At 34.0% G+C, this 24,019-nt stretch overlaps 1 protein-coding gene across 1 annotated transcript in view; it reads left to right on the top strand.

The window, feature by feature from the left end:
* The window catches only part of LOC115219629 (formin-J), a 75,925-nt gene that overhangs the window by 21,195 nt on the left and 30,711 nt on the right, over positions 1-24,019 (top strand). The window contains exons 2-3 of the mRNA XM_029789778.2: positions 16,548-16,624; positions 23,671-23,812. Of these exons, the coding sequence (XP_029645638.1) occupies positions 16,548-16,624; positions 23,671-23,812 (219 nt within the window). The remainder of the gene's footprint in view (positions 1-16,547; positions 16,625-23,670; positions 23,813-24,019) is intronic.

A 24,019-nucleotide genomic window follows, 5' to 3' on the forward strand; every position in this document is an offset into this window, starting at 1 on the left:
AGGAATCAACTTGTTTTGAGTATTATCTTGTTGTCCAGCATCACTATATTAAAAATTAATTTTGCAACTTTGTTTGGATTTCTATACATTTATGAGACTTTATATATTTTTTATTTCAAGTCCTTTTTAGACTTCCTTATAATCTGAGGGTTAAGAATAACACTCTGTGGTTATTTTAGTATTCAATTTAAATTGATAAAAGCATCTGTAGAAGGCAATTTTAGAGGATACCATTTCTGAAAATGAAGGATTGAGAGGTAGTGTGAGATGCAGGGGGTGATTACAGGAGGAGAGGTAAGGTGATGAAATTAGTCAAAGCCTTCATAGAAGGAGTATACAATTCATGCAGGAAACAGTTAAGCTGAAAGTTTGCTTATCTGACCATTTCTGATATAGCTTACATATACAATTTTAGAGCTGTAATCTGGTGCTGGATGTAATTTCACATTGTAAAGAATTAATTTCCTTTTAGTTCTTGAAAAGGAAAACCAGCCATTATGATGGTTTTAAGTAATTTTGGAGAATGTGTTCATCTTGAACAGTCATCAGAAATTGTAAAATTAAAGTGTGTTTGAATGAGTGTGACAGATTGAGATATATATTATGAGTGGAAAGAATGCAATGTTGTGGATTTGTTTATTTCATGATTTGTGTACACGTTTCTCAACAGTCGAGATTGCATGTGAATAAAGTTTATAAAAAATGAAATAGCATTGTAAAATGGCGAAGTTACAAGTAAGTTTTTAACATACAAAAAGGGTTGATGACTGATCTCTTGACTCAGAATGTGTTCAGTTAACATAGACTGCAATAGAACAACATATAACTGTGTGTTTTCATTGAGTACTTAGCTTTAAATTTGATGTTTTCATGAGAGTTGTTGATGATTACCTATATCTTGATGTGTTTCACCCTTGGGACAAGTTATACAATGATGTCATGTTGCCAACATACTTATGATAAAGCATGCTGTGCATCTCAGAACAAAGTATCCCTTCTCTCCTCTTTACAGTGCCTACAATTTCTTTTTAGTTGGAAATTGGTCTAAAGACCTCTTATTTGCCTGTATATGATGTCCCGATAGTGTATAAAGAAATCTAGCATTAATTTTTAGGAATGAAGGTGCAATAACTGAGAACCTATAACCTTTTGATATAAGATTCTGACCCCCAAATTAAACACAATTAGCTTGGGGCCAAATTAGTTTTTATTTCTTTCTTTTCTTTTTCAAATAACTTAGAAAAGGAAGGCAACATCCCTGGCCCTTTTCAGGGCCTCAGAATGGTGAGAGAACTTTCCAAATTAAGGATCTAGTCTGAACAGAGTGAACTTCATTAAAGGCATCTAATGATGCACAGTGTTAAACTAGGTGATAGATTAAGTCTCAGTTAGTGTCTGCATTTGAAATGAAATTGTGGAGAAAATTAAGTGGAATCTTATTGTTCCAGGCTTATTATTTCAAAAAGTTATTTTCCATGTTATGACAATGGTTGTCACACTAAAAATTTAAAAGGAAAAAAAAAAACAGCATGATGGTTCTAAACAAAATGTTGCATTTTTATCATAGTTTTAACAAAAGAGGCAATTTATAAAAATATCCATGTATGACATACAAAGAAATAATGTATTGCCTTGCCTATTCCCATCCTTATTTCTGAAGGTCAGGGACCATGGATGCATACACTCTCTCCCCATGATTTCTGCTTCTGACTATGGTTAAGCATTCAGCCAGAGATCTCTGGCCCATTCTCTGATGTCATTCAAGCAGCATCTTTTCATTCTTCCCTTTTGTTGCCCATTAACTCTTCCTTCTAGGATATGGACGCTGGTGTTCTGGATCTGTTGATATGTCCAAAATACTGCAATTTTCATTTTCTGACAGTTGAAGTACTGACTAGTTTGGTTGATGGTCAGTCCAGCTGAACCTCGATACTCTTTGGTAGAATGTTGTTTCAAATGCTTTGAATTGGGCAGTTGTTTGCTTTTATGGTTCTAGCTTTCATATCCATACAGTTCAACAGGCTAAAAACTAGTGTCTTTAGGATCTTTAATCTGATGTTCTTGTTAAGAGGTGCTTTTCCAGATTGTATCTTGGTGGGTTCTGGATTAGAGAATTATTGGAAAACTTAAAATTGATAAGAAAATGTGATATTTAGTTTCATCAGACATGCTTTTTGAATTCAGTAATTTACTTATTGAAATTTTCTCTCTTGACCTGAATGTGATTTTATTTGTTGACATTCAACACAGTAATATCAATACAGTCCTCTAATGCTAAATGCAGGAGGAATGTCTACCCACCAAATGATTTGGAAAAGATTGACACCTAAACTGTATGAGCTCATTCACTGTTATGAAGCAGCAGAATACTGGTAATCAGCATTCAACAATACTTTGTCTCGATACAAACTTATAGCCTAAGATGGGTTGAACATTGGATTTTTTTCTTGTGTGTGGCAGGTGAATCCTTGTACTTCAGGTGCTTGGACTTTTCTTTTGTCTCAGGGCTGTAGTGGTGAACCCATGTTTCATCACTGGTTATCGGCACAGGAAGAGATCCCAGTCCTCATGAATGAGCTTGAGATTTCCCTCATAACAGCACACTCTGTTGTCCTTCATTTCCAAAGTCCATGTTTTTACTGCCTACCAGTAGACACCATTGATGTGTCCAAATGTTCATTACTGGCTCGATCAATCATTGCCAAGCCATGTCCCAGAGTGTATGCTCTTTCATAGACTATCACTTGTTGCACCACAGGTTGTTTTGACTGTCGTTCTTCTAAGGCTCTCTTGTCCTGGCAGCACTTAGCAGCTCAACATTTGACCAATGCATATGAAAGGAAGTCTTCATGGTATGCCTTTGGTATGTGATCATAGATTTCTTGTAGCACATTCTTCTCCAGAACCAAAAACTTAATAACTGGCTGATACTTCTGAAATGTAAAATCACAGTATATATACTCAGTTTGTTTTTATTTGATTGCCTAATTATAATAATGTGTGGGTTACTGTCAACAGGGATCATTGTCAGGTTTAGAACTTTAGAACTCCTTTATATAATAAATTTTTTTCTAGGCTTAGATGGGTTTTTGAAATATTTTTATAGAAGGGATGAAATGGATTTCAAGATAAAAACTGCATACCTTTATTAATTATTGAGAGTGTATTTCCCTTTCAATCATTTAGGACTTAATTACTTATTTTTTATCTCTTACTTGTTTCAGTCATTGGACTGCAGCCATGCTGGGTTACCGCCTTGAAGGGTTTAGATGAACCAATCGACCCCAGTACTTATTTGTTTTTTAAGTTTGGTGCTTTTTGCAGAACCACTAAGGGACATAAACAAACTGATACCAGTTGTAAAGTGGTAGTGGAAAAACACACACACACAATATGGGTTTTTTTCAGTTTCCATTTACCGAATCCACTCACAAGGCTTTGGTTGTCCTGGGGCTGTAATAGAAGACTCTTGCCCATGGAGCTGAACTTGGGGCACGTGGTTGAGAAGCAAACTTTTTACCACACGTCGACATCTGTGCTTATGTTAAGTTTTACTTTTAACTATTTTTATTGTTAAAACACAGTTGGAAATTAGATAAAATATCCAAGTAATTCAGTAAGGTAAAGAGTTACATTCAATTCATTCAGTAGAGATTTAAATGTTGATAACAATGCTTTCCCCCCAAAACAGGTGATATAATCCTTGTCAAATTTATCATTTCAAAAGATAAGTATTTGTATTTATATTTTGTTCTAACCCATATCAATTAGAGAGACTTGTTTACTGTTATCTTAAGCAGTTATACTTTGTAAGTATTTCCTCATTTCATTTTCACTTTAGTTGTGACGTTCTTTGAAAATAAGTTTCAATCTGCCAGTTTTGTGAGTGGCTGTGGTAGACAAAAACTGAAAGCAACCTCTCTCTCTATGTTTGCAACCGTGTGATCTTGGGTTCAGTCCCACTGCGTAGTATCTTGGGCAACTGTCTACTACTATTAGCCATGGGCCAACCAAAGACTTGTGAGTGAATTTGGTTGATGGAAACTGAAAGAAGCCCGTTGTGTATGTTTGTTTATGTGTGTGTGTATAGGTGTATGTGTTTTTGTGTTATGTTTATTGCTCAACACCATTTGATAATCGGAGTTGGATTGTCTACGTCCTTGTAACTTAGTGGTTTGGCAAAAAATGACTGATGGAATAAGTACTGGTGTTAGTCTGTTCAACTAGACCTTTCAAGGTGGTGCCCCAGCATGGTCCCAGTTCAATGACTGAAACAAGTAAACTATAAGAGATATAGGTGTGTGTGCTCCTGTCATCATGTGGTAGTTGTAAATGAGCATCACCATCATACAAGTGTTTCCAGTCTTGCATGAAAGCATGTCTGGTCATGGGACATATATTACTTTGCTTGGAAACAGGTGAAGGTTGGCAACAGGAAGGGTATCTAGCTGGAGCAAATCTGTTTTAGTAAATTCTGCTTGATCCATGCCAGCATGGAAAAATGGAAATTAGATGATGAAAAACATACTGAACATGAATTTTTGGGGAGCAAGATGTAAGTTTCTATAGAGGCAAGGGCAGAATTGTGAATTGTGCAAGGAGTATAAGAAAAGAACAGAAAAATACTATTGTATAGATGTGTGCTCTTAGCATACAATATTTGAGGACAGAATCTATATTATGTTTACAAGCTGTTACTTGAATCTATATTTTCTTGTTTATTTATGGTTTGTGACCTGTAATTAAAACCTAGTTCTTTAAATTATTAATTTTAATTATCTAGTTATTAAGAAAACATACTGATTGGAAAGAATATAATATCCTGTTTTATATGCTGATATATATATCTATAGTACTATTTATCACTCTCATAATAATAATAATAATGATGTGGTGATTGAAAAAATATCTCCTTTTCTGTCACCCTCAAAATGCACACTTCTGGTCAGTGTGTCTGTTAATTATTTATTACAAACATCTCTTGTGTTACTATATTCCTGGAAATCTTGGCCCTCATAGCATAATCACTACCAGAACTAGATAAGAAATTTCAGGTGTGGAAGCAAGGTTTAGAATCAAAGAGCCTTAGAGTCAATGTCGCAAAGACCAAAGTTCTAGTAAGTAGGAAAGCGAACACATCACACATCCCTTCTGGTAGGTGGCCCTGCTCGATCTGTAGAAAAGGTGTTGGTAGAAACTCCATAAGATGTACCTAGTGTAAGCTATGGACACATAAAAGGTGCAGCAACATCAAAGGAAGATTAAACGGGAAGACAGCTTTCATGTGCGGCAGATGCACGGGCAATAAACACCACAGATGCTGAGAAAACAGATTCCATCACATGCCAGTGGGAGAAACTAGAAGTAATTGATAGCTTCTGCTACCTAGGTGATCAAGTTAGTAGTGGGTGTGGATGCTCAGAGAGTGTTACCACTAGAATAAGAATAGCCTGGGCAAAGTTCAGAAAGCTTCTAACCCTACTGGTGACAAAGGGCCTCTTGCTCAGAGTGAAAGGTAGCTTGTACAATGCATGTGTGCAAACTGCCATGCTTCATGGCAGTGAAACATGGGCTGTGACTGCTGAAGACATGCGTAGGCTTGAAAGAAATGAAGCTAGCATGATCCGCTGTGCACACACGACAGAGTGTAAGCGCCCTGAGACAAATGTTGGACATAAGAAGCATCGGATGTGGCATGCAAAAGAGACATTTGCATTGGTATGGTCATGTACCACGGATGGATGAAGAGAGCTGTGTGAAGAAGTGCCACTCCCAAACAGTGGAAGGAATCCAGAGTAGAGGGAGACCCAGGAAGACATGGGATGAGGTAGTGAAGCATGACCTTTGAATGTTGGGCCTTACAGAGGGAATGACAAAAGACCGAGACCTCTGGAGATATGCCATGACTGAGAAGATCCAGCAAATAAAGTGAGTTCACAGCTGTAACCTACACCAGTCTCGCATAACCAACTCATTCAAAAGTACCTTAGATCGTAGGATGACATGCCATGCTTGAGGAGACCTATTGAGTACATCAAAATCAAATCAAATGGAAATTGTAGTTGACATCCTTCTACTGGTGGCACATAAAGAGCACCGTCTGAACGTGGCCAATGCCAGTGCCGCCTTGACTGGCTTCCGTGCCGGTGGCACATAAAAAGCACCATCCGATCATGGTCGATGCCAGCCCCCTTTGGCCCTTGTGCTGGTGGCACATAAAAAGCACCCACTACACTCTCGGAGTGGTTGGAGTTAGGAAGGGCATCCAGCTGTAGAAACACTGCCAGACCAGACTGGAGCCTGGTGCAGCCTCCTGGCTTCCCAGACCCCAGTTAAACCATCCAACCCATGCCAGTATGGAAAACGGGTGTTAAACGATGATGATGATGATGGTGAACATGGAATTTTGTAGCTTATTGATTCTATGTCACATGAATTTTGGAGACGTACTTGTCTTGCAAGTGATTTGATCTAAGACCGCGTGTTGAAACTAAAGCAATTATAACATGAAGACATAATACAATTAGCCTTCAAAAGCTGTTAATTTCACGTAAACATTTATTATTTTGTGTCAAAATTTTTGTTGCACTAACTTCAACCTAGTCACTGACATAGTTCCACTGCAACATTTCACATGTAGAATTCTACATTACAACAATACTTCTGTAATGCAGGTGATGCCTATATTATACTCGTTGAACACTTAAACAGTTGGCTACAATGGACACATGTAGAGCACTTGATAAATCATATTTAGCTGTAGTGACAAAATTATTGCTTTATAATATGGACAGAGACATTTGTCTGTGCAAGCTGATACTTAAAAAGGGCTCTTTTGAAACAATATTCTAGAAATTTTATATTAACTTACAGAAATACTGACAATTAGTACAAAGGACATGCACCATAAAATATATGCAGTTAGTCATTAGGCAATTATGTATAGATGATAACTTCTGCATTTTGTTTTTACTGATAGCTGGTGTCATAAATCTATGGTGTTTCAATGAATGGTTGGTGTGTGTGTGTGATGATTTAAAAGAAAAAATTTGAAGGGGTAAGGCCTAGAATTATTTCTTGTTATTACTCAAAAGCCAAGGGAGAATTTGAATTGAAGTTTCACACAAGTTGGTGAAGTACTTGTCTAGTAGTGTTCCTATTTGTTGCCACTTAACTATGCAAACATGTTACCTATTTACAACTAAGATAAAGAGTGATTACATCAGAGATATAAGTTTTGGCCATGACAGGATATGAATTGCACTTCTAACCAGTATTCCGTCAACTTGGTTAGTTATAGTATTTATAATGAACATTGGTTTCAAATTTGGGCACAAGGCCAGTAGTTTTGGGGGATGGGGTGAGTCAATTATATCGACCCCAGTACTCAGCTGGTACTTATTTTATTGACCCCAAAAGGATGAGAGGCAAAGTCGACCTCAGCAGCATTTCTTCCATTGTGCTAACAATTATGCCACCTCACTACCTTCTTAATAATAATGATCCTTTCTACCAGCTAGAAATTTTGGGAAGTGAAACAGTCAATTATGTCCTTAGTATTTACAGTGAATATTGCTATACTGTTTTGTAATCTACAACATAAATTGTTTGTTTTTTTTGCGTATTTTAACTTTTAAAATACCCCAAACAGTTGAGTGGAGGAGATTTATGTTCGTCTCTTGTTGAACTAACAAGAGATAAAAGCATATCAAAGAATCAGCAAGTGGAACTGACAGAAATCATTCTAAACATAATGAAGATGACGTAACTCTTGATCACTTCAGTATATGTTACTTCATTTCTTCTTTTTATTATTATTCTGGGAAATTGTTATACAAGTTTTAAATTTTATCTGTAAATTTTTAGAATGACATTGTAGGGTAGGTGTGATAGGACAAATCAGATCAGTTTCAATACCAAACAGGTAAGATGGGATGGATATAAATGCTAAAGAGTTAATCCTTGTTGGAAGTAAATGTATTGTGGGATAGTTTGAAATGGCTATGGGGATTGTAAACGAAAAATTTTTATATTTTTCATAAGCTTTCTTGATAATGTGTATACACATTCATCATCATCATTTTAACATTCATTTTTCCATGCTTCCATTGGTTTGAACGGTTTATTGAAGCAGATTTTCTACAGTCAGATGCCCTTCTTGTTACCAACCCTCACTTGTTTCCAAGCAAGGTAATATTTCCCCATGGCTAAACATGTTTTCACAATATTAGAAATGAATGACACTGCTTGTATGTCAGGGACACTCATTTACAACTATTGTGCAATGTCAAGACGGTGAGACATATACACATGCTCACGCATACACTTGTGTGTGTGTGTCTTGTTTCCAGCTACCGAATCCACTCACAAGGTTTTGGATGGTCCAGGGCTATAGTAGAAGACACTAGCCCAAGGTGCTACACAGTGGGACTGAACCCAAAATTATGTGATTGAGAACCAAACTTCTTAACCACACAGTCATGCCCATGCCTTTTCTCAAATATAATTTCTTAACTTTATATTTGCAGAACAATTTTGCTGTCCTATAGTGCTACATGGAATAGAGGTTTACTACTAATTAGTAATAAACCAACTGAACTTATGAGAGGAAATTCTATAGTTGACAACTAAAAATCATTTTGTTTTCTTGAATTTTTTCTATTGTAAACACACATTGCATTCACTTTCATTCATATTTTCTCTTTTTTTCTTGAACTTTCACCTGTTGTAAATCATTGCATCCTCATCCTCTCTCTTCATCTATTGCTGTCTATGTTTTAAAATTCAAAAATATACAAAGGCTTCAAGCTTTCATGTTTAACAGACGATAATTACTTAGATGCATATGAATTAACCCTTTAGAATTCAAACAAGTGTAATGCTTATTTATTATTTGAATTAATCATGCATTATCTTGTAGCTTCAAGATTTTGATGATGTAATTGTATATTTTTGAATGACATTGTAGGGTAAATTTGAGAGGTTAGATCAGGTCAGTTTTAGCATGAATCACATAGAATATTAGTGCTGGTCATGGCTGGTTTAAATGTTAAAGGGTTAAATAATTGAGGATTTTTTATATAATAAATTTTAGTTCATTTAAAAAATAATACATAACTATTAGTTTTTGGTATAGTGTATGTGTGTTCTCTCTCTAACCATAACCTCCTCCTTCCATGAAACAATCCTCTATTTCCTTGCTGTTGTTAAGCAATCCTCTACAAGCATATTATAGATTATAAAAGCTTTTTATGTAACAAAGAATCATTGGAGCTGTTAGAAGCTTATTGTAGTAGGCTTGTTCACAACTACATATCTGTTCAATGCTGCTTTTTGTGACACTATTTAATTCCAGTTTGACCAAGCTTTATGCACATCAATATTTACTGTTTATGCTATCATTCGTATAGGGCTGTGAAAGACAAATTTGGTGTTCATCACTGATGTGTGCAATGACATGGAAACTCATGTCCTATTCCCTGATGATGTCATTCATAAGCTCAATGTGTTTTCACACATTTTGTTTGGGAAAAGACTTTTATCCTGGGACCTTTTCCACAGTGAATGGTTTTCTCATATCTGAGTGGGAATATGGTTGTACACAATTATAAGTGTGTGTATCATATTCAATACTGCTTTATGCTACTCAACTATATTATTTTGTAATAGAAATGTTTGGCATTAATTTAAAATTGATTTGTATATACTAGCAGTGCCATGAAAATTCCACAGTTATTTTGAAAACTGTAATATTGGAACTTTACTGAACTATGAAATTCACAACTTTTTCTCAAATTGTATTTTTTCTGAAGTTTTTGATTTTTGATATAGTGGACAGTCCACCTAGTAATGAGGTTTTTGTATAAGATATTTGCTTATGTTCCATACAGTGAAATCAAACCCTGTACCTCTTGATTGTAAAATAAATTTCTTAACCCTTCTGATATGTCAGATAATACCATGGATGGTACTTTCATACATAGTGCTGAAAGTGCAGTCTTAGGAGAGAACATCTTTGAAAATTATATTCTTTGTTATATACTTGTCACTACTTTTATCTTGAGAGTTTTTGTTATTATTTTTATCTTCATATAAAGAAGTAAGCAATATTAACTATGAAACAAAATCAGACATTATCTATATTATTATTCCGCTACAGTACAAATACACTGGTAGTGCTTTAACTGTTTAGCATTCAGATTACTCCGTCAAATGTAATGCCTATTTATTCACATTGTTTTGAATTAACCATAAATTAACTTGTACCATCAAGATTTTGATGATGTGATTTAGTTTTAGAATGACATTGCACAGTAAGTAGGAGAGGCCTGATCTGGCCAGTTTGAACATAAAACAGGGATAATATTTTGGCTGGATATGGCTGGTTTAAATGCCAAAGGTTTAACCCTTTTGCATTTAAACTGACCATATCCGGCCCAAATATTCTACCCGTTTCATACTGGAACTGGATAGTTCTAGCCTCTCGCACCTACCCTACAATGTTATTTTATAACTGAACAGTCATAAATCAAAATCTCAAAGCTATGAGACAATGCATGATTAATACAAAAAAAAGTTGAATATGTAAGCATTACACTTGAAAGAGAAACCTGTATACTAAAGGGTTAATAAATCCTCAAGCACTATATTGCATCCTTATTCTTACATCACAAAAAAAAAATGCAGATACTGTCTGTGAACGAGTACTTGTCCCACTGAGCTGTAGATTGTAACAAAATAAAACTTATGCATATCAGTAATATCTCAAAACTCAATTTAAGATCTTTATCAGTCAGTTGTCTTGCAAATAATACTTTGTGTATATAATGGCTTATCTTTGATTTCATGCCATACTTACAGCATTACATACATAGGCTGTAGGAAAATAATATTATATATACATTTCTCTTACCCCTCTTTTTTTTTCTTTTCTGAGTGATATTAGAAATTTGTTGTATATAATGTACCATTTTTAAGGTCTATTTTATTGATTGTTCATGATTAAGTGACTTTATCATCAGGATGTCCAATCAAAATACTGATACTTCCTTTCAATACTAACAGATGTGTATTTCCAGGCAAAATCAATACAGTCTGTTTTTTTATTGACTATTTAAGATTTTGTTCAAATTTTATTGATATATTGCAACTCTAAAATAACTTAGCTCATGCAAAGTTTTAAGGTTTTCTCGCCAATCTTGTTCCAATGAGGATTTGCAGAAATAACCATACTACACCCCTCTTTTTTTTTTACTTGATCTTTGGATCATTTGAAAGCTCTTTGTTCTAGATGGCACATTAACTGTAAAAATGGCCACAAGTGGATGTTATGAGAGATTTTATTTCAAATATTGATTATGAGTTTTCAAAAAACAACTATTCTTAAAATTTTGCTCATTGTTTCTATTGATTATTGGCATTCTTTGTGTAAAATTTTATTCTGGGGGATTATATGGAACCTGAGTTAAAGCAGTTTAAATGCAAAAGATTCAGAGAAGGAAGTGGTGAAATTCAATTACAATCTCTCTCTCCCCTCTCTCTCTCTCTCTCATTTGAATTTTTATGTTAAGGCTCTTTTAGGGATTGCTTAATTGCTGGGTAGTACTTGTAGTAAAGAAAAATTTGAAATATTACACAAATTGAAGAATTTGGTACCACTAACTTATATAGTAGGACATGCTGAAATATTTACAGAAGCCAAAATATGAGTCAGATTTTGCTTGGGAAGAAGGACTCTTAGCTAGTCTTGAAACAAAGCCAAAGAGATCGAGGGTAAAAACAAATCAAGCTCTACAATTTAAGAGTCACTTCGTGAGTCAGAGGATTGACTTTTTGTAGAATGCAAAAAGTATGCTGTCATTAGTCCATACATTCGAAATCTTTAGTATACTCTGACAATGCAAGATGTTATAAGAAAGGAAACTTATTGTTTACATTATATAAAATTGCAGATAGATACAACCTTAAACTTTGTACTTTTGTACACACTGGTGTACAAGATGGTAAAGGCAGTATCGACACTCATTTTGCTACAGTTAAGAGGCATGTGTATGAGGCATTGTAATATGGGTTCAGATGTTATAACTCCTGTTGAATTAGTTGATGCTTTAAATGCTAATAGTGGTGTAAGTAATACAGTGGCAGAATTGGTTGGTATTAATAGGCCTGCTGTTGAACAGTTTGAACAAGAAAGCTTGGAGATAATTGGAAAATTTCAAAACATAGGTGATCATATGGAAAGCACAGTTTGATTCAACAAGAAATTCCACTTCAATTTATGAAAATTCGAACTTACCATTGACAGCAACATACAACCTTATCAATGGCACTACGAACGATGTAAATGAAGAAAATTGTGAAAGCGGATCCAATGAAAATTGTGCTTCCAATGAAAATGAAATTTCTGATACAGACACTGTTGAAGATATTGGTGTTGTAGAGAAAGGTAGAGGCAGCTTAACAAAATGTATTTGTTTATAGTGTTGAGGGGAATGTCCCAGAGAAGCATCGTATTGGACTTGCTTTAGCATCTAATATCAATGATTTGGATATGGAATCTGACGATGAAAATCCTTTTCAATGTAATTTATGTCATAGGGAATTTGCAACTGCCTACAAAATGGAAATCCATAGTTGCAAAGGAGCCTTAGGACATCAAGATTTAATCAGTCAACCTATTGTTTATGCTAAAAATATATATGAACAGTATCAATTTGAGGTGATTAATACTAGTTCAGATGTTGAAGAACTTAAGATGTTTGATCCCATTCATAAAGCGATCCAGCATAATAATGAGTGTTGTGGACTTGAAACAGGATGAGCAAGAACAAGAAAGCACGGTAATAAGTATGATCGAAAGTATGTAGATCCATTTAAACAAGAAATTATTGATATGTTTAATTTGGGTAATGAAAATGAAGCTATGAAATGAGGTCCAAGTAAAATGTTAGTGGAACTTAAACGTAAACATCCTGGGCATTTGGATTTACCATTGGAAACAGAAATTCAAACTGTTATTTCATCCTTGATGGCAAAGAAAAGAAAGGGACAATCAACATTGTATAATGCTAGCCATGGAATTCATGAGCCATTCAAGTCAATAGTGCTGGAAATATTTTGGGAAAATCCTAATATTACACCACACAGGGCATGGGAATTGTTCCAACAAAGACATCCTCCACACGATGATATATCCATGTATTCAACTGAGGCAAAGTTAAAGAGCAAAATATCTTCTTTAAAGGTTAAGTATAGGAAAACAGGTGAAATACCTTAGAGATTTAAAGAAAACATTGTAACTTTTCAAGAAAATAAAGTATTTTCAAGAATTTTATAAATGTGCGACACAAAATATATAATATTGCAGCTATAGCACAATTTTACTGAGTTTTGGTAGTTTAGCGCTCTACAAAACTGGCTCAAATTCCATATTCTGAGTCATGTAACAATTCTTAAAAAATATTTATAAATTATTCAAGTTATAGAATATGGCTTAAGCAAATCTTTCTTCTAAGTCACAGAATGTAGTTTGGAACTTTCTTTAAAATGTTTAAAAAAAGACTCTTGCATTGTCGTTTGTTTGGTAGCGACAAAATTCTTTTTACATAATCTTTTTAGTTTTTTGTTTGATTCGCCTTATAATTAGTGGCAACAAAGTCTTCAATATGTGTAGTACTTCAAATCTTTGACAGGATTGTCAGGATATGAACTTGTTTGTTTCTTGTATCACTAATTATGACCTTTTTCAACCTGTTAATAATTTTTGACTCCTCATAACTCACATGCCTTTCTAAAGTGGTTTCTTCCTCAGTTTTAGAATTTGTCTTTGCAATGTACTTTTTAAAATTTTTCTCTTTTTTTTGTCCATGTCTTTTCTACTTCAAAAATTCTGTTTTGAATTAGTTATTTACCAGTTTCTGTCAGTAATTCACTTTCTTAGGGAATAAAACATCTTCACAACACTTTGACTGCAGTTCAGTTATAGGTGTAGCATGTATAGGATCACTGGACAAAAATAATGGGCATTATCTTTCTTTTATCTTTTAATGTATTTCATCACAGTTAAAAAGGTCACCATTATTTTTGACACCCTCAAATCTGCAACAGAATCCATAACTTTTTTCCTAAAACAGAAAGTGATTTTTAGTGTGGGAGTTTTAGTCATTAATTCTTCGTTATTTATTCACAATTTTAAGTAAGAACAATTTTTATGAAACAACATGCATAATAGTAATTACCTGTAATACAAAACAGATAAGTAGTACACAGTTATTGAAAACCAAATAAGTAGAGAGAGTTTAACTTCTGCATATAAGCAATATGTGCATGGTTCTACACTACATTTGTATTTTTTGTCAAATACACCATAACTAGGTTAAATAAGAAAAAGTTAAAAGACAATGATAGATCAACTCACAGAGCAAAGCAACATTGTTGCATGTGTAATGCTGAATGGTTCTGGTCTCTTGTTAAATCCGCTAGCTTTTTATAACTGTCAGCCACTGCTGATTGGTTGAACTGTTTTCACAGAGGTGTTAATGTCTTTTATGGTGGTATGGCAGGCTGTGATTTTGAGTTGGGAAAATTTGAGCGTAGTGGTTCAAAACTTGACTGGAGCCTTACTAGAAGTTAGTAAACTCTTCTGCAATTTGAATATTGACTTCACCACATAAGGTGTTGTTCCTGTTCACTGGGAATATCAGACTTGACATTCAGTTGAATTTCTAATAATGCAGGAATTAGCAAATTTCATTTTAAAATATGATCAAACTAAAAATAAATTAAATCAACCAATCTGAATAAACATAGGTCATCATTGCATTCTTAGACTGCTTACAAATATTCACTCAGAGATATTTGTAAGCAGTTTAAGTATGCAATGGTGACTACTTTTGCATTGAAATGCAACACAAATGCTACACAAAAAGCTTCCAGATGTTCCAAAGGTCAAGTCAAATTATGCTTTTTGTTTTCTTTTGTTGGGTGGGAGATTCCATAAGGTGTAAATTATCCCCCAGTCCCAAAATCTCAGAGAGTGTTTCTCAGGAACTTGAGGATCTAGAAATCTGAAAATGTGCATAACATGGCTATTCTAAACAATCGATATATTTAACCAAGTTTGAGGATTTTTTTTTCACCCCAAAATGATCATATTGGCTTCGTGGAATAAATTACACTAGGTTCTTACACTGCTCTTATGTTTATTCCTTTACTTCTCATACTATAACTCACTGATAATTCACCTTTTATTCTGATTATGATTACATTGTTTAAATGTGAAATCGATTCAACATCAAACTTATAAATCCATTTGTTTAAATAAAGAATGCAGTCTTTTTCCTATCATTCCCTTTCTCTCTCTTGATCGATCGATCAATCAATCGAAAGAGAGAGAAAGAAATTCATAAATCAGCAATCTTCTCAATGAACAACATATAATGTTTGATACAGTGTTTAGACTGAGTGGAGGTAGTATTTTCTGCTGTGACATGGAGAGATGAGTGGATTCAAATAGTTGTGTGATATAGGTAGCATTGGCATTAGAAAAAGCGCTTAATGGAGACCTCACAATAAGTCAGAGTTTTTATAAACCAGGTAGATAACTTTTGTATGGATATGGTCCAAGTTTGAATGAGACACACTGGATATATAAATTGAGTTTGAATTGTTAATGTTTTTTAGGATAATTCAAAATGTCAAAGGTTTTAAACCCTGTCACTCGTTGCATTATATTTTAGTTGCAATTAATAGGAAGAAAATGCTTCTCAGAGTACTTTTGAGTTATCTTTCTCAGACTGAAAATGATTGGTTTTGATTATACAAGGATAGAAAAAGAGTTCTATATTGAGGTAATACTTAAAATGAAAGACTACATGTGTTACTTGATGTATAGTTATGAGAAAGAGAAGATTAAGCTTTAACACTTTAGTGTTCAAATTATTCTGTTAAATGTAATGCTTATTTTTCATATTGTTTTGAATTAACCATGCATTATCTCATAGCTTTAAGATTTTCAATGATGTGATTGTTTACTTTTAGAATGTCAGTGTAGGGTTGATGTGAGGGGCTAGATAATCCAGTTTGAATGTAAAACTAGTAGAATATTTAGGTCGGAAATGGCCAGTTTAAATGTTAAAGGGTTAATATATCAAGAGAGAGAGATTTGAGTGCAGTAGAAATGGAGAACAGTTGGCTAGTTTAAAAGAGATACCAATTTGTCACTTAACACTTTAACCCTTTAGCATTCACATTCTATCAAAAGTAATGCTTATTTATTCAAAATTGTTTTGAATTAATATGCATTATCTTGCAAGTGTGAGATTTTGATGATGTAACTGTGAGAATGATATTGTAGAGTTTGTGTGAGAAACCAGGTCTGGCCAATTTGAACATAAAACGGGTAGAATATTTTGGCCAAATATGGCTGGTTTAAATGTTAAAGGGTTAATGGGTGACTAATGAATAATCTGAATTTAAAACTTTGCTCTACTACATAGGTTTTATTTGGATTAAGAGTTAATCTTTATTTTTATATTTTCTACTTTTAGATTGATGACTTACCTGATGGAGCAGTGAAACCACCAAAAGGAAAGTTTCCTATTTTCTTTTATGGAACTCATGAAACGTAAGTAAAATTTAGTCTTTTCTCCCCAGCACCTGTTTTAGAAATGATTGCTTATAAAATTGACCTGGAAATCAATAATTTTGAATTGCAATTTAAGTGGATCTTAAAAAACAAATGACCCTCTCATTCTCTTTACATACATTTACAGTACTCTACTTACAAGAATGCTAAACAGACAATTTCTATAAAATACTCACTTTACTTTTTCTGCATACATTCATTTAGTCTTTAAAAAAATTTTCCATTTTTTTTCACTGTTATACTAACATTGATTTACAAACTATACTAGTTATACATACAAGACCTACATCACATCAGCATCATATACATTTTAGCTAGCTGATACTTAAATTTCATCTGTTCTTCATGATTTATCAATATTTAAAATTTATATTTTTTTAAACTCTTTAACAAACACCTATGTTGATGAATGTCCTCTTCAACATTTTCTAAGAAAAACAGGCCTTGTGAGTAGCTTTGGTTGACAGAAACTGAAAACAGCTCATTGTATATGTGTGTTTGTGTGTACCCTTGTCTAGACGTCATGTGAGGGTTGTAAAATGAGCATCACCATCATAGAAGCAATGTTATTCATTTCCAATCTTCTGTGAAAAACCTAAACATGTTTAGTCATGGGGAAATATTACCTTCTTGGAAATGGACAAGGGTTGGCAACAGGAAGGGCAACAACAAAAAAATTTTAAAATCTACCTCAGTTTCTTTCCAAGCATGGAAAAGTTGATGTTAATTGATGCTGATGATGGCTATCCTTCATGGACTTAGAATGATCGAAATGTTACTTTGGTAAGAATCAATGCTGTCTTTATCAACAGTGAGGAAGGTTCTAGGTCTACGAAGGCAATCTCTTGGATCAAAGTGCGATGATAAACATACATTGATTATTTACTTGTGGTTGGTGAGTAAAAGAGCGAAACTGCTTCCAAAATCAGTACTTGCTTATCACATTTTAAACACCATTTACTTCATGAATGCAGCGAGCATATATTGTGTTTATGCTATGTTTGCTGTAAACATGTAATCTTGTAATTCTTTTGAGTAGTTGGTTGAAATCAGCTGTTGTTTATGTAAGGCAAAACAGTTGAGTAGCAATGTTAGAATGCATGTAACTGAATGGTGTAATGTGCAGAATGTGAATTTAGGAAATGTACATCAACCAAGGTTGAATCTCAAAGGAAAGTAATCATCATCATCATCATAATTTAATGTCCACATTTCCATTCTTGCATGGGCCATACAGAATTTGTTGAGATAGACTTTTATGGCCAGATACCCTTCCTGTCACTGACTCTTAACCTGTTTCCCAAGCTAGGCAATATTCCCCTATGGCCAAACCTGTTTTCCGTGGACAACTGGAAATGAACAACATTCTTGTATGCTCGTTTACAACCATGGTGTCATTACAAGAGTACACACACACACACACATGGCGTTTTTACCTACCAAATTAGCATTATCAAGGCTGTGGATGGCCTAGGGCTATAGTAGACATTTGCTCACAGTACCATGCAGTTGGACTGAGTCCATGACTTAGCTGTGCCTGCACCTATGTTGATACAATTGTTTTGATGATCTTTAATTGTGGATATAAGTATTCTATTGTGGTTTGGTAGAATTATGATGTTCAACCCTTTAGTATTCGGATTTCTTTGTCAAATGTGATACTTATTTGTTCACATTGTTTTGAATTAATCGTGCATTATCTAATATCTTCAAGGTTTCAATGATGTGACTGTTTATTTTAAGGATGACATTGTAGAGTAGGTGTGAGAGGCCAGATCTGGCTGGTTCGAACATAAAACAGGTAGAATATTTGAGCCTGATATAGCCGGTTTAAGTGCTAAACAGTTAAACCATTGATATGCAGCAGTACAGTTTCCATTATATACACCCACATACTCCATAATTGAGATTAAGATATACGTAAAAGGGTGTCTTCTACGATAGTCCTGAGGGAGTAAACAAATCCTTGGCTTCAAAAACAGTTATGGGCTGGCAACAGCAAGAGCTTCCAACTGTAAAGTCTTGTCTCAAATAAGCTTCCATCTAACCCAGAGGTCTTCAGTAGAGGTCCATTTGACCCTTGGGTTCCATATAAGAATTTCTTGCTAAAATTTATGTGCAATAAATTATACTTCTACAATACACAAGATATATAAAAAAAATTTTTTTACAATTCCTAATAGTATTCAATTATAAAATATATAATTTTTTTAAACACCAAATGGCTATGGAAGGCCATTCAAGTAAAATAGGAATCAAAGAGGTCCAAAGATAAAAAATGGTTGGGAACCACTGATCTAACCCATGATATCATGGATAAAATGGATGGTAAATGAACAACTAAAGCAGGCAATGGGCCTCTTTGATGTTGAGTTATATTAATATTTAAATTCACTGCCTGTTTTATTAAAAGCATATTGTTTATATTGACTTGTATATTGTTCTCTTAGTAGGGGATTTTAATGTTTATTGGGGCAGTGAAATATCAAGTTGTTCTGTGCAAGAAGGGTCAGTAATTATGGCACTAATAATGAAGATGTGACGTTGTTGGAATTTTGTTAGTATTTGTGAATTACATTTCTAATGCAGTTGGCTTTTTGTAGTATTTGTTGCTTAGATACTCTATCTGTCAGTTTTGTTTTGTATACATATTAAATGGTTTACATTTACGTGCTATATTAGTTTATTAATGAAGAATATATTGCATTATATTGTTTATATATATATATATATATACTATGATAATATTTATACTGGTTATTAGAAAAGTTTTTGTAACATCTAGAAGTGTTATTAGGTACTTTTTAAAGCTTTGTTGCTTCAAATATTTATTTAATAGTAGACTGTTAGTTTTAACTTAGTTGTTTCAGTATTGGACTGAGTCTGTGTTGGGGTACTGCTTTAACCCTTTCGTTACCAAACCGCCCGAAAAAAATTTTGGTTAATGTGACCAAACCGCCCGAATTTACCTATTCATATTTAAATGAGAATATCAGAGTAAATCTCTTTAGTACATTCGTGAAAACACGTATTATACTTCGTAAACAGTTCAACTACAGTTGTGTACAAAAATCGAAGTGTAATTTTAATTCCGTGAATTATGGGAGATTTTTTTCCGAAATTTGTTCCTATTGTGTTTTCAAAATTTGTAATTCTGACAAAAAATGGATACGAATTTCATTATATCAAGCAGTGAGTCAGAATTCGAAGGATTTTCTACTGAAGACCTTCATAAATCTAACTCTATGACTGAAAAAAAAAAAGCATGTGGTATTTGATAATGAATCTGATGTTTCATTTTCCGAAAGTGAAAACAGTGAATCCGAGATCTCCGACAGCGATAAAGAAAATGAATTGGCACCTGAATGGAGTGAAAATTTAAAAACTGTTTCTTTCGGTGATTTTTCTGAAGAAACTGGACCAAGCCACAGACTTTCCCAGAAGAGTAAAGCCTTAGACTATTTCTTTTTACTTTTTCGAATGAGCCCATTTGAAATCATTACGGCGGAAACGAACTGTTACGCTAAACGTAAACAAAGCGAAAGAAAGGATAGTTTGTTATTTCCCACAACCTTAAATGAAATTAAGGCCTATTTTGCCATAAATATTATTATGGGTATCAGAAAGTTACCCAGAATAACAAATTCTTTTGTAAAATTTTGTTGTATACCCAATTGAATATTAGCTAATAACCCATTTTCTATAGCGATGTTTGAACAAAATTTTAATTTTATATTTTGTTGAATTTACCTGTATCTACCTGCAATTAGAGTCACTTTGTGACAAAAATTATAGTATAGAATTGGTTGAGAACATTTCATTAAATTATCTTCCAAAATTCATGTTAATATATTGATAAATAAAAAAGTTATAGTTGTTTAATGAAACCAGACTAAATTTATGATTACATTAGAAATTAATTGAAACACATAAGGGGTGTATTTTGGTCAGAAATATAGTAACGAAAGGGTTAAAGGGTTTTAGTTGGACAAATCAGTCTCAGCTGTTGTGTTTTTCCAAGTCTGGTACTTATGATATTGGTTTCTTTTGCTGAACCACTAAGTTTTGGGGATGTAAACAAACCAACACTGGTTGTCAAGTGGGGCTATAGTAAAAGTGTCATGAACTCAAAACCATGTGGTTGGGAAACAAGTTTCCTACCATGCAGCCATGCTTGTCCTTACTGCAATTGTTTTTCTCCATCAGAAGTTCATATTTAGACAAGTCAGCATGAAAATAATTTTTAAAATTGTAATGAACAGTTTAGTCTTCATCTTATTTGTTAACTAACATCAAGTCACTAGAAGCAATGAATGTTCATTTAGGTTTTTTTTTTATTTTAGACTCTTTTTACATCTCTAGCCTGCATTTAACATTTTACGAGTAAAAAAATATCGTCTTGTAAAATGTATTTGTCTAAGTGAGACAGGAAATATCTCATGTACCTAAGGGGTCAATCTGAGCTGAACTTGAGTGATAAATGAGTGAGTGTAAATGAATGCAGTTAATGTTTAGTTGGGATTATTTTTTAATTGGGAAAACATTAGCAAAGGGTGGAGAATTGAGCAGGTATGGATGTGTAGTTAAGAAACTTGCTTCCCAACCATGTGGTCTTGGAATTCAGTCCCACTGTTCTGCACCACTTGGGCAAGTGTCTTCTGCTGTAGCTCCAGGCCAACCAAAGTCTTGTGAGTGGATTTTGTAGGCAGAGACTGAATGAAGCCCATTGTATATGTTTGTGTGTACATTTCTCGAGGAATTGTTGCATGATATGATAGTTGTAAATAAGCACCATCATATAAGTGAGTGTTCATTTCTGGTCTTACAAGAAAAACATATCCGGCTTTGGGAAAATACTTTGCTTTGAGACAGGTGAAGGTTGGCACTGGAAAGGGCACCCAGCCATAGAAAAATTTTCCACAACAAATTCTGTGTGACTTATGCAGACATGGAAAACATAACATGAAATGGTGGTGGTGGTTGAAGAAGAATTAGTTTGAAGTTGGATGACATTATGGGGAAAAGATAAGTGCGGTATAAAAATTGTAGCAGGGTTGAAATAACTAGCTATTGTAGTTTGAGAGAAGAGCCTCAAACTTGGTTCTGAGCTAGAAACTAGTATTATTTTACTTATTGATACATGTGCTCCATTATTCTCTTTGTGGTACAAATCAGTGTTTAGTAGCTGCTGAAGAATAAAATACTAGGTGGTTATAGAAACAAATCTCAGTTCTGTGATACAGATAATACTATACCTTACCTATATACATGAAAGCACTTGCACAATAAGCTGATGTCTTAGCAAGCAGAGGCTTTGCCATCGTTTAATGTCTACTTTTTCATGCTTTCATGGGTCAGATTGTTTGTTGTGGCAGGTTTTCTATGGTTGGATGCCTTTCTTGTCATCAATCTCAACAAGGTAATATTTTCCCCTAGCAAGACATATGTTTCCCAGAGGACTAATAATGAATAACACTGATTGTATGGCATTGATGCTCATTTACAACCGTCATCTATGTTTAGACGAGGGTAGACAAACATAAACACATACACACACACACAGAGCAGGCTTTCTGTTTCTATCTACCAAATCCACTCAAAGCTTTTGTCAGTCCAGGGTTATAATAGATGAGGTTGAATCTAAGACAACATAGTTGGGAAACAAGCTTCTTCATCACAAAACCATACCTGCATCTTCCAATTCTATTAATCACCAAACAAATTTAATTGAAATTTTTCAGTATGCGTATAAGTTGCTTAACCTTGGGCGAGCCCTTGGACAATATTATCTAGTTCGTCCTATTTAAAGATGGTAGCAATGTGTAGTTTATGGGAAATTTTTCTAGCAGGTTGTGCTACCTTGTAGAGGCTCCCTCATTAGCTAATATTTATTTTAGATCAAATTTCTAGATCAATATCCTCATTGGTTATTGATTTCCAACAGGCAAATCATTAGCTAACTGCATTTAAAATGGCAAGAATAGCAAGGGATTCTGTTTGACTCTGGCAGAACAAATCTCACTAAGGAATTTTTTCAAAGCACCAGTTTCTTTTCCTTTTATTTTTATTTTACTGATTTACTGTTGCATAGTGAAACTGTACATCCCTCCCTGTAAAAAGTGGTAGTAGCCAGCCATTATAAATAGACCAGTAGCCAGTCAATAGAAAGAAGGTAACGGTTGGGAAGGCCAAGAGTATGTGTAGACTGTGTTGATAGTCATGTCTGTGCTGAATACAGTAATTATACCGTGATACTGAATGGATGTTATATCAATTCAACCTTTGGAGGATAATAACACTGTATGACTGGGGGTTGTGCAGTGCCAGATTAGAACCATCCTATCGACGACTTTGTAATATAACAATATCTGTAAGAACGACAACTGTCGTGAAAAGACCGCTTTACAACATATACGTTAACCCTTTAGCATTCACATTATTTTGTCAAAAGCAATACTTGATTATTCACATTGTTTTGAATTAATCATGCTTTGAGATTTTGATGAGGAAACTTTAGTTTTAGAATGATATTGTAGGGTTGCTGTGAGAAGCCAGATCTCACCAGTTTGAGCATAAAACAGGTTGAATATTTTCACCGGATATGAGCAGATTAAATGCTAAAGGATTAATGAAAGATATACATAAATGACAGGTTTCTGCACAGTTCCCATTTATCAAATTCCACTCACAAGTTTTTAGTAAACCTGAACCACAGGTTGCAAAGAGAATTTCTTAACTGCTGAGGCATAAAAGTATCTTGAATTTTATTTAAAATTTCTCTTTGTCCTTTGTAGCAGTGTACCGTTAATGTTGAACTAGAATTAGTGTTTTAGGCATGAAATATTGCATCTTGAAATTATTTAATATTTAAAAAAAAAATTTTTATAGATGCCAAAAGAGTGATTCTGCATGATTTCTGTACATTAGTTGGGGATGTGAATCTAGTCTGAATAATCAGTGTTAACATAATACTGGATCATTAGTTTTTGACCTTGGATTATTTATGTAATTTTGTTTCTTTGTAGGGCCTTTTTAGCACCAAAAGACATATTTCCTTACAACAAGTATAAAAACAAATACGGAAACCCACAAAAAAGGAGGGGTTTTAATGAAGGTTTATGGGAAATAGTTCATGACCCAAATGTAAAATTTCATCGATCAAGTTCAGTAAGTATATGTTTTTCTTTTCTTTCCTGATAATTCTGAAAATATCTCTACAGATTGTGTTGATGTTAGAAAGCTTGTTTCCATGTTATGAAGAAGTAAATTTAGTAATGAATTAATAGTATTGTGGGCTAAAGAAATTAACCATAACTTAGTCAATGACATCATATTTGTCATAAGACATCCTCAGGACCTATTTATGACTATCAA

This window comes from Octopus sinensis, linkage group LG15, assembly GCF_006345805.1.
Source record: "Octopus sinensis linkage group LG15, ASM634580v1, whole genome shotgun sequence".
NCBI classification, from domain to species: domain Eukaryota; kingdom Metazoa; phylum Mollusca; class Cephalopoda; order Octopoda; family Octopodidae; genus Octopus; species Octopus sinensis.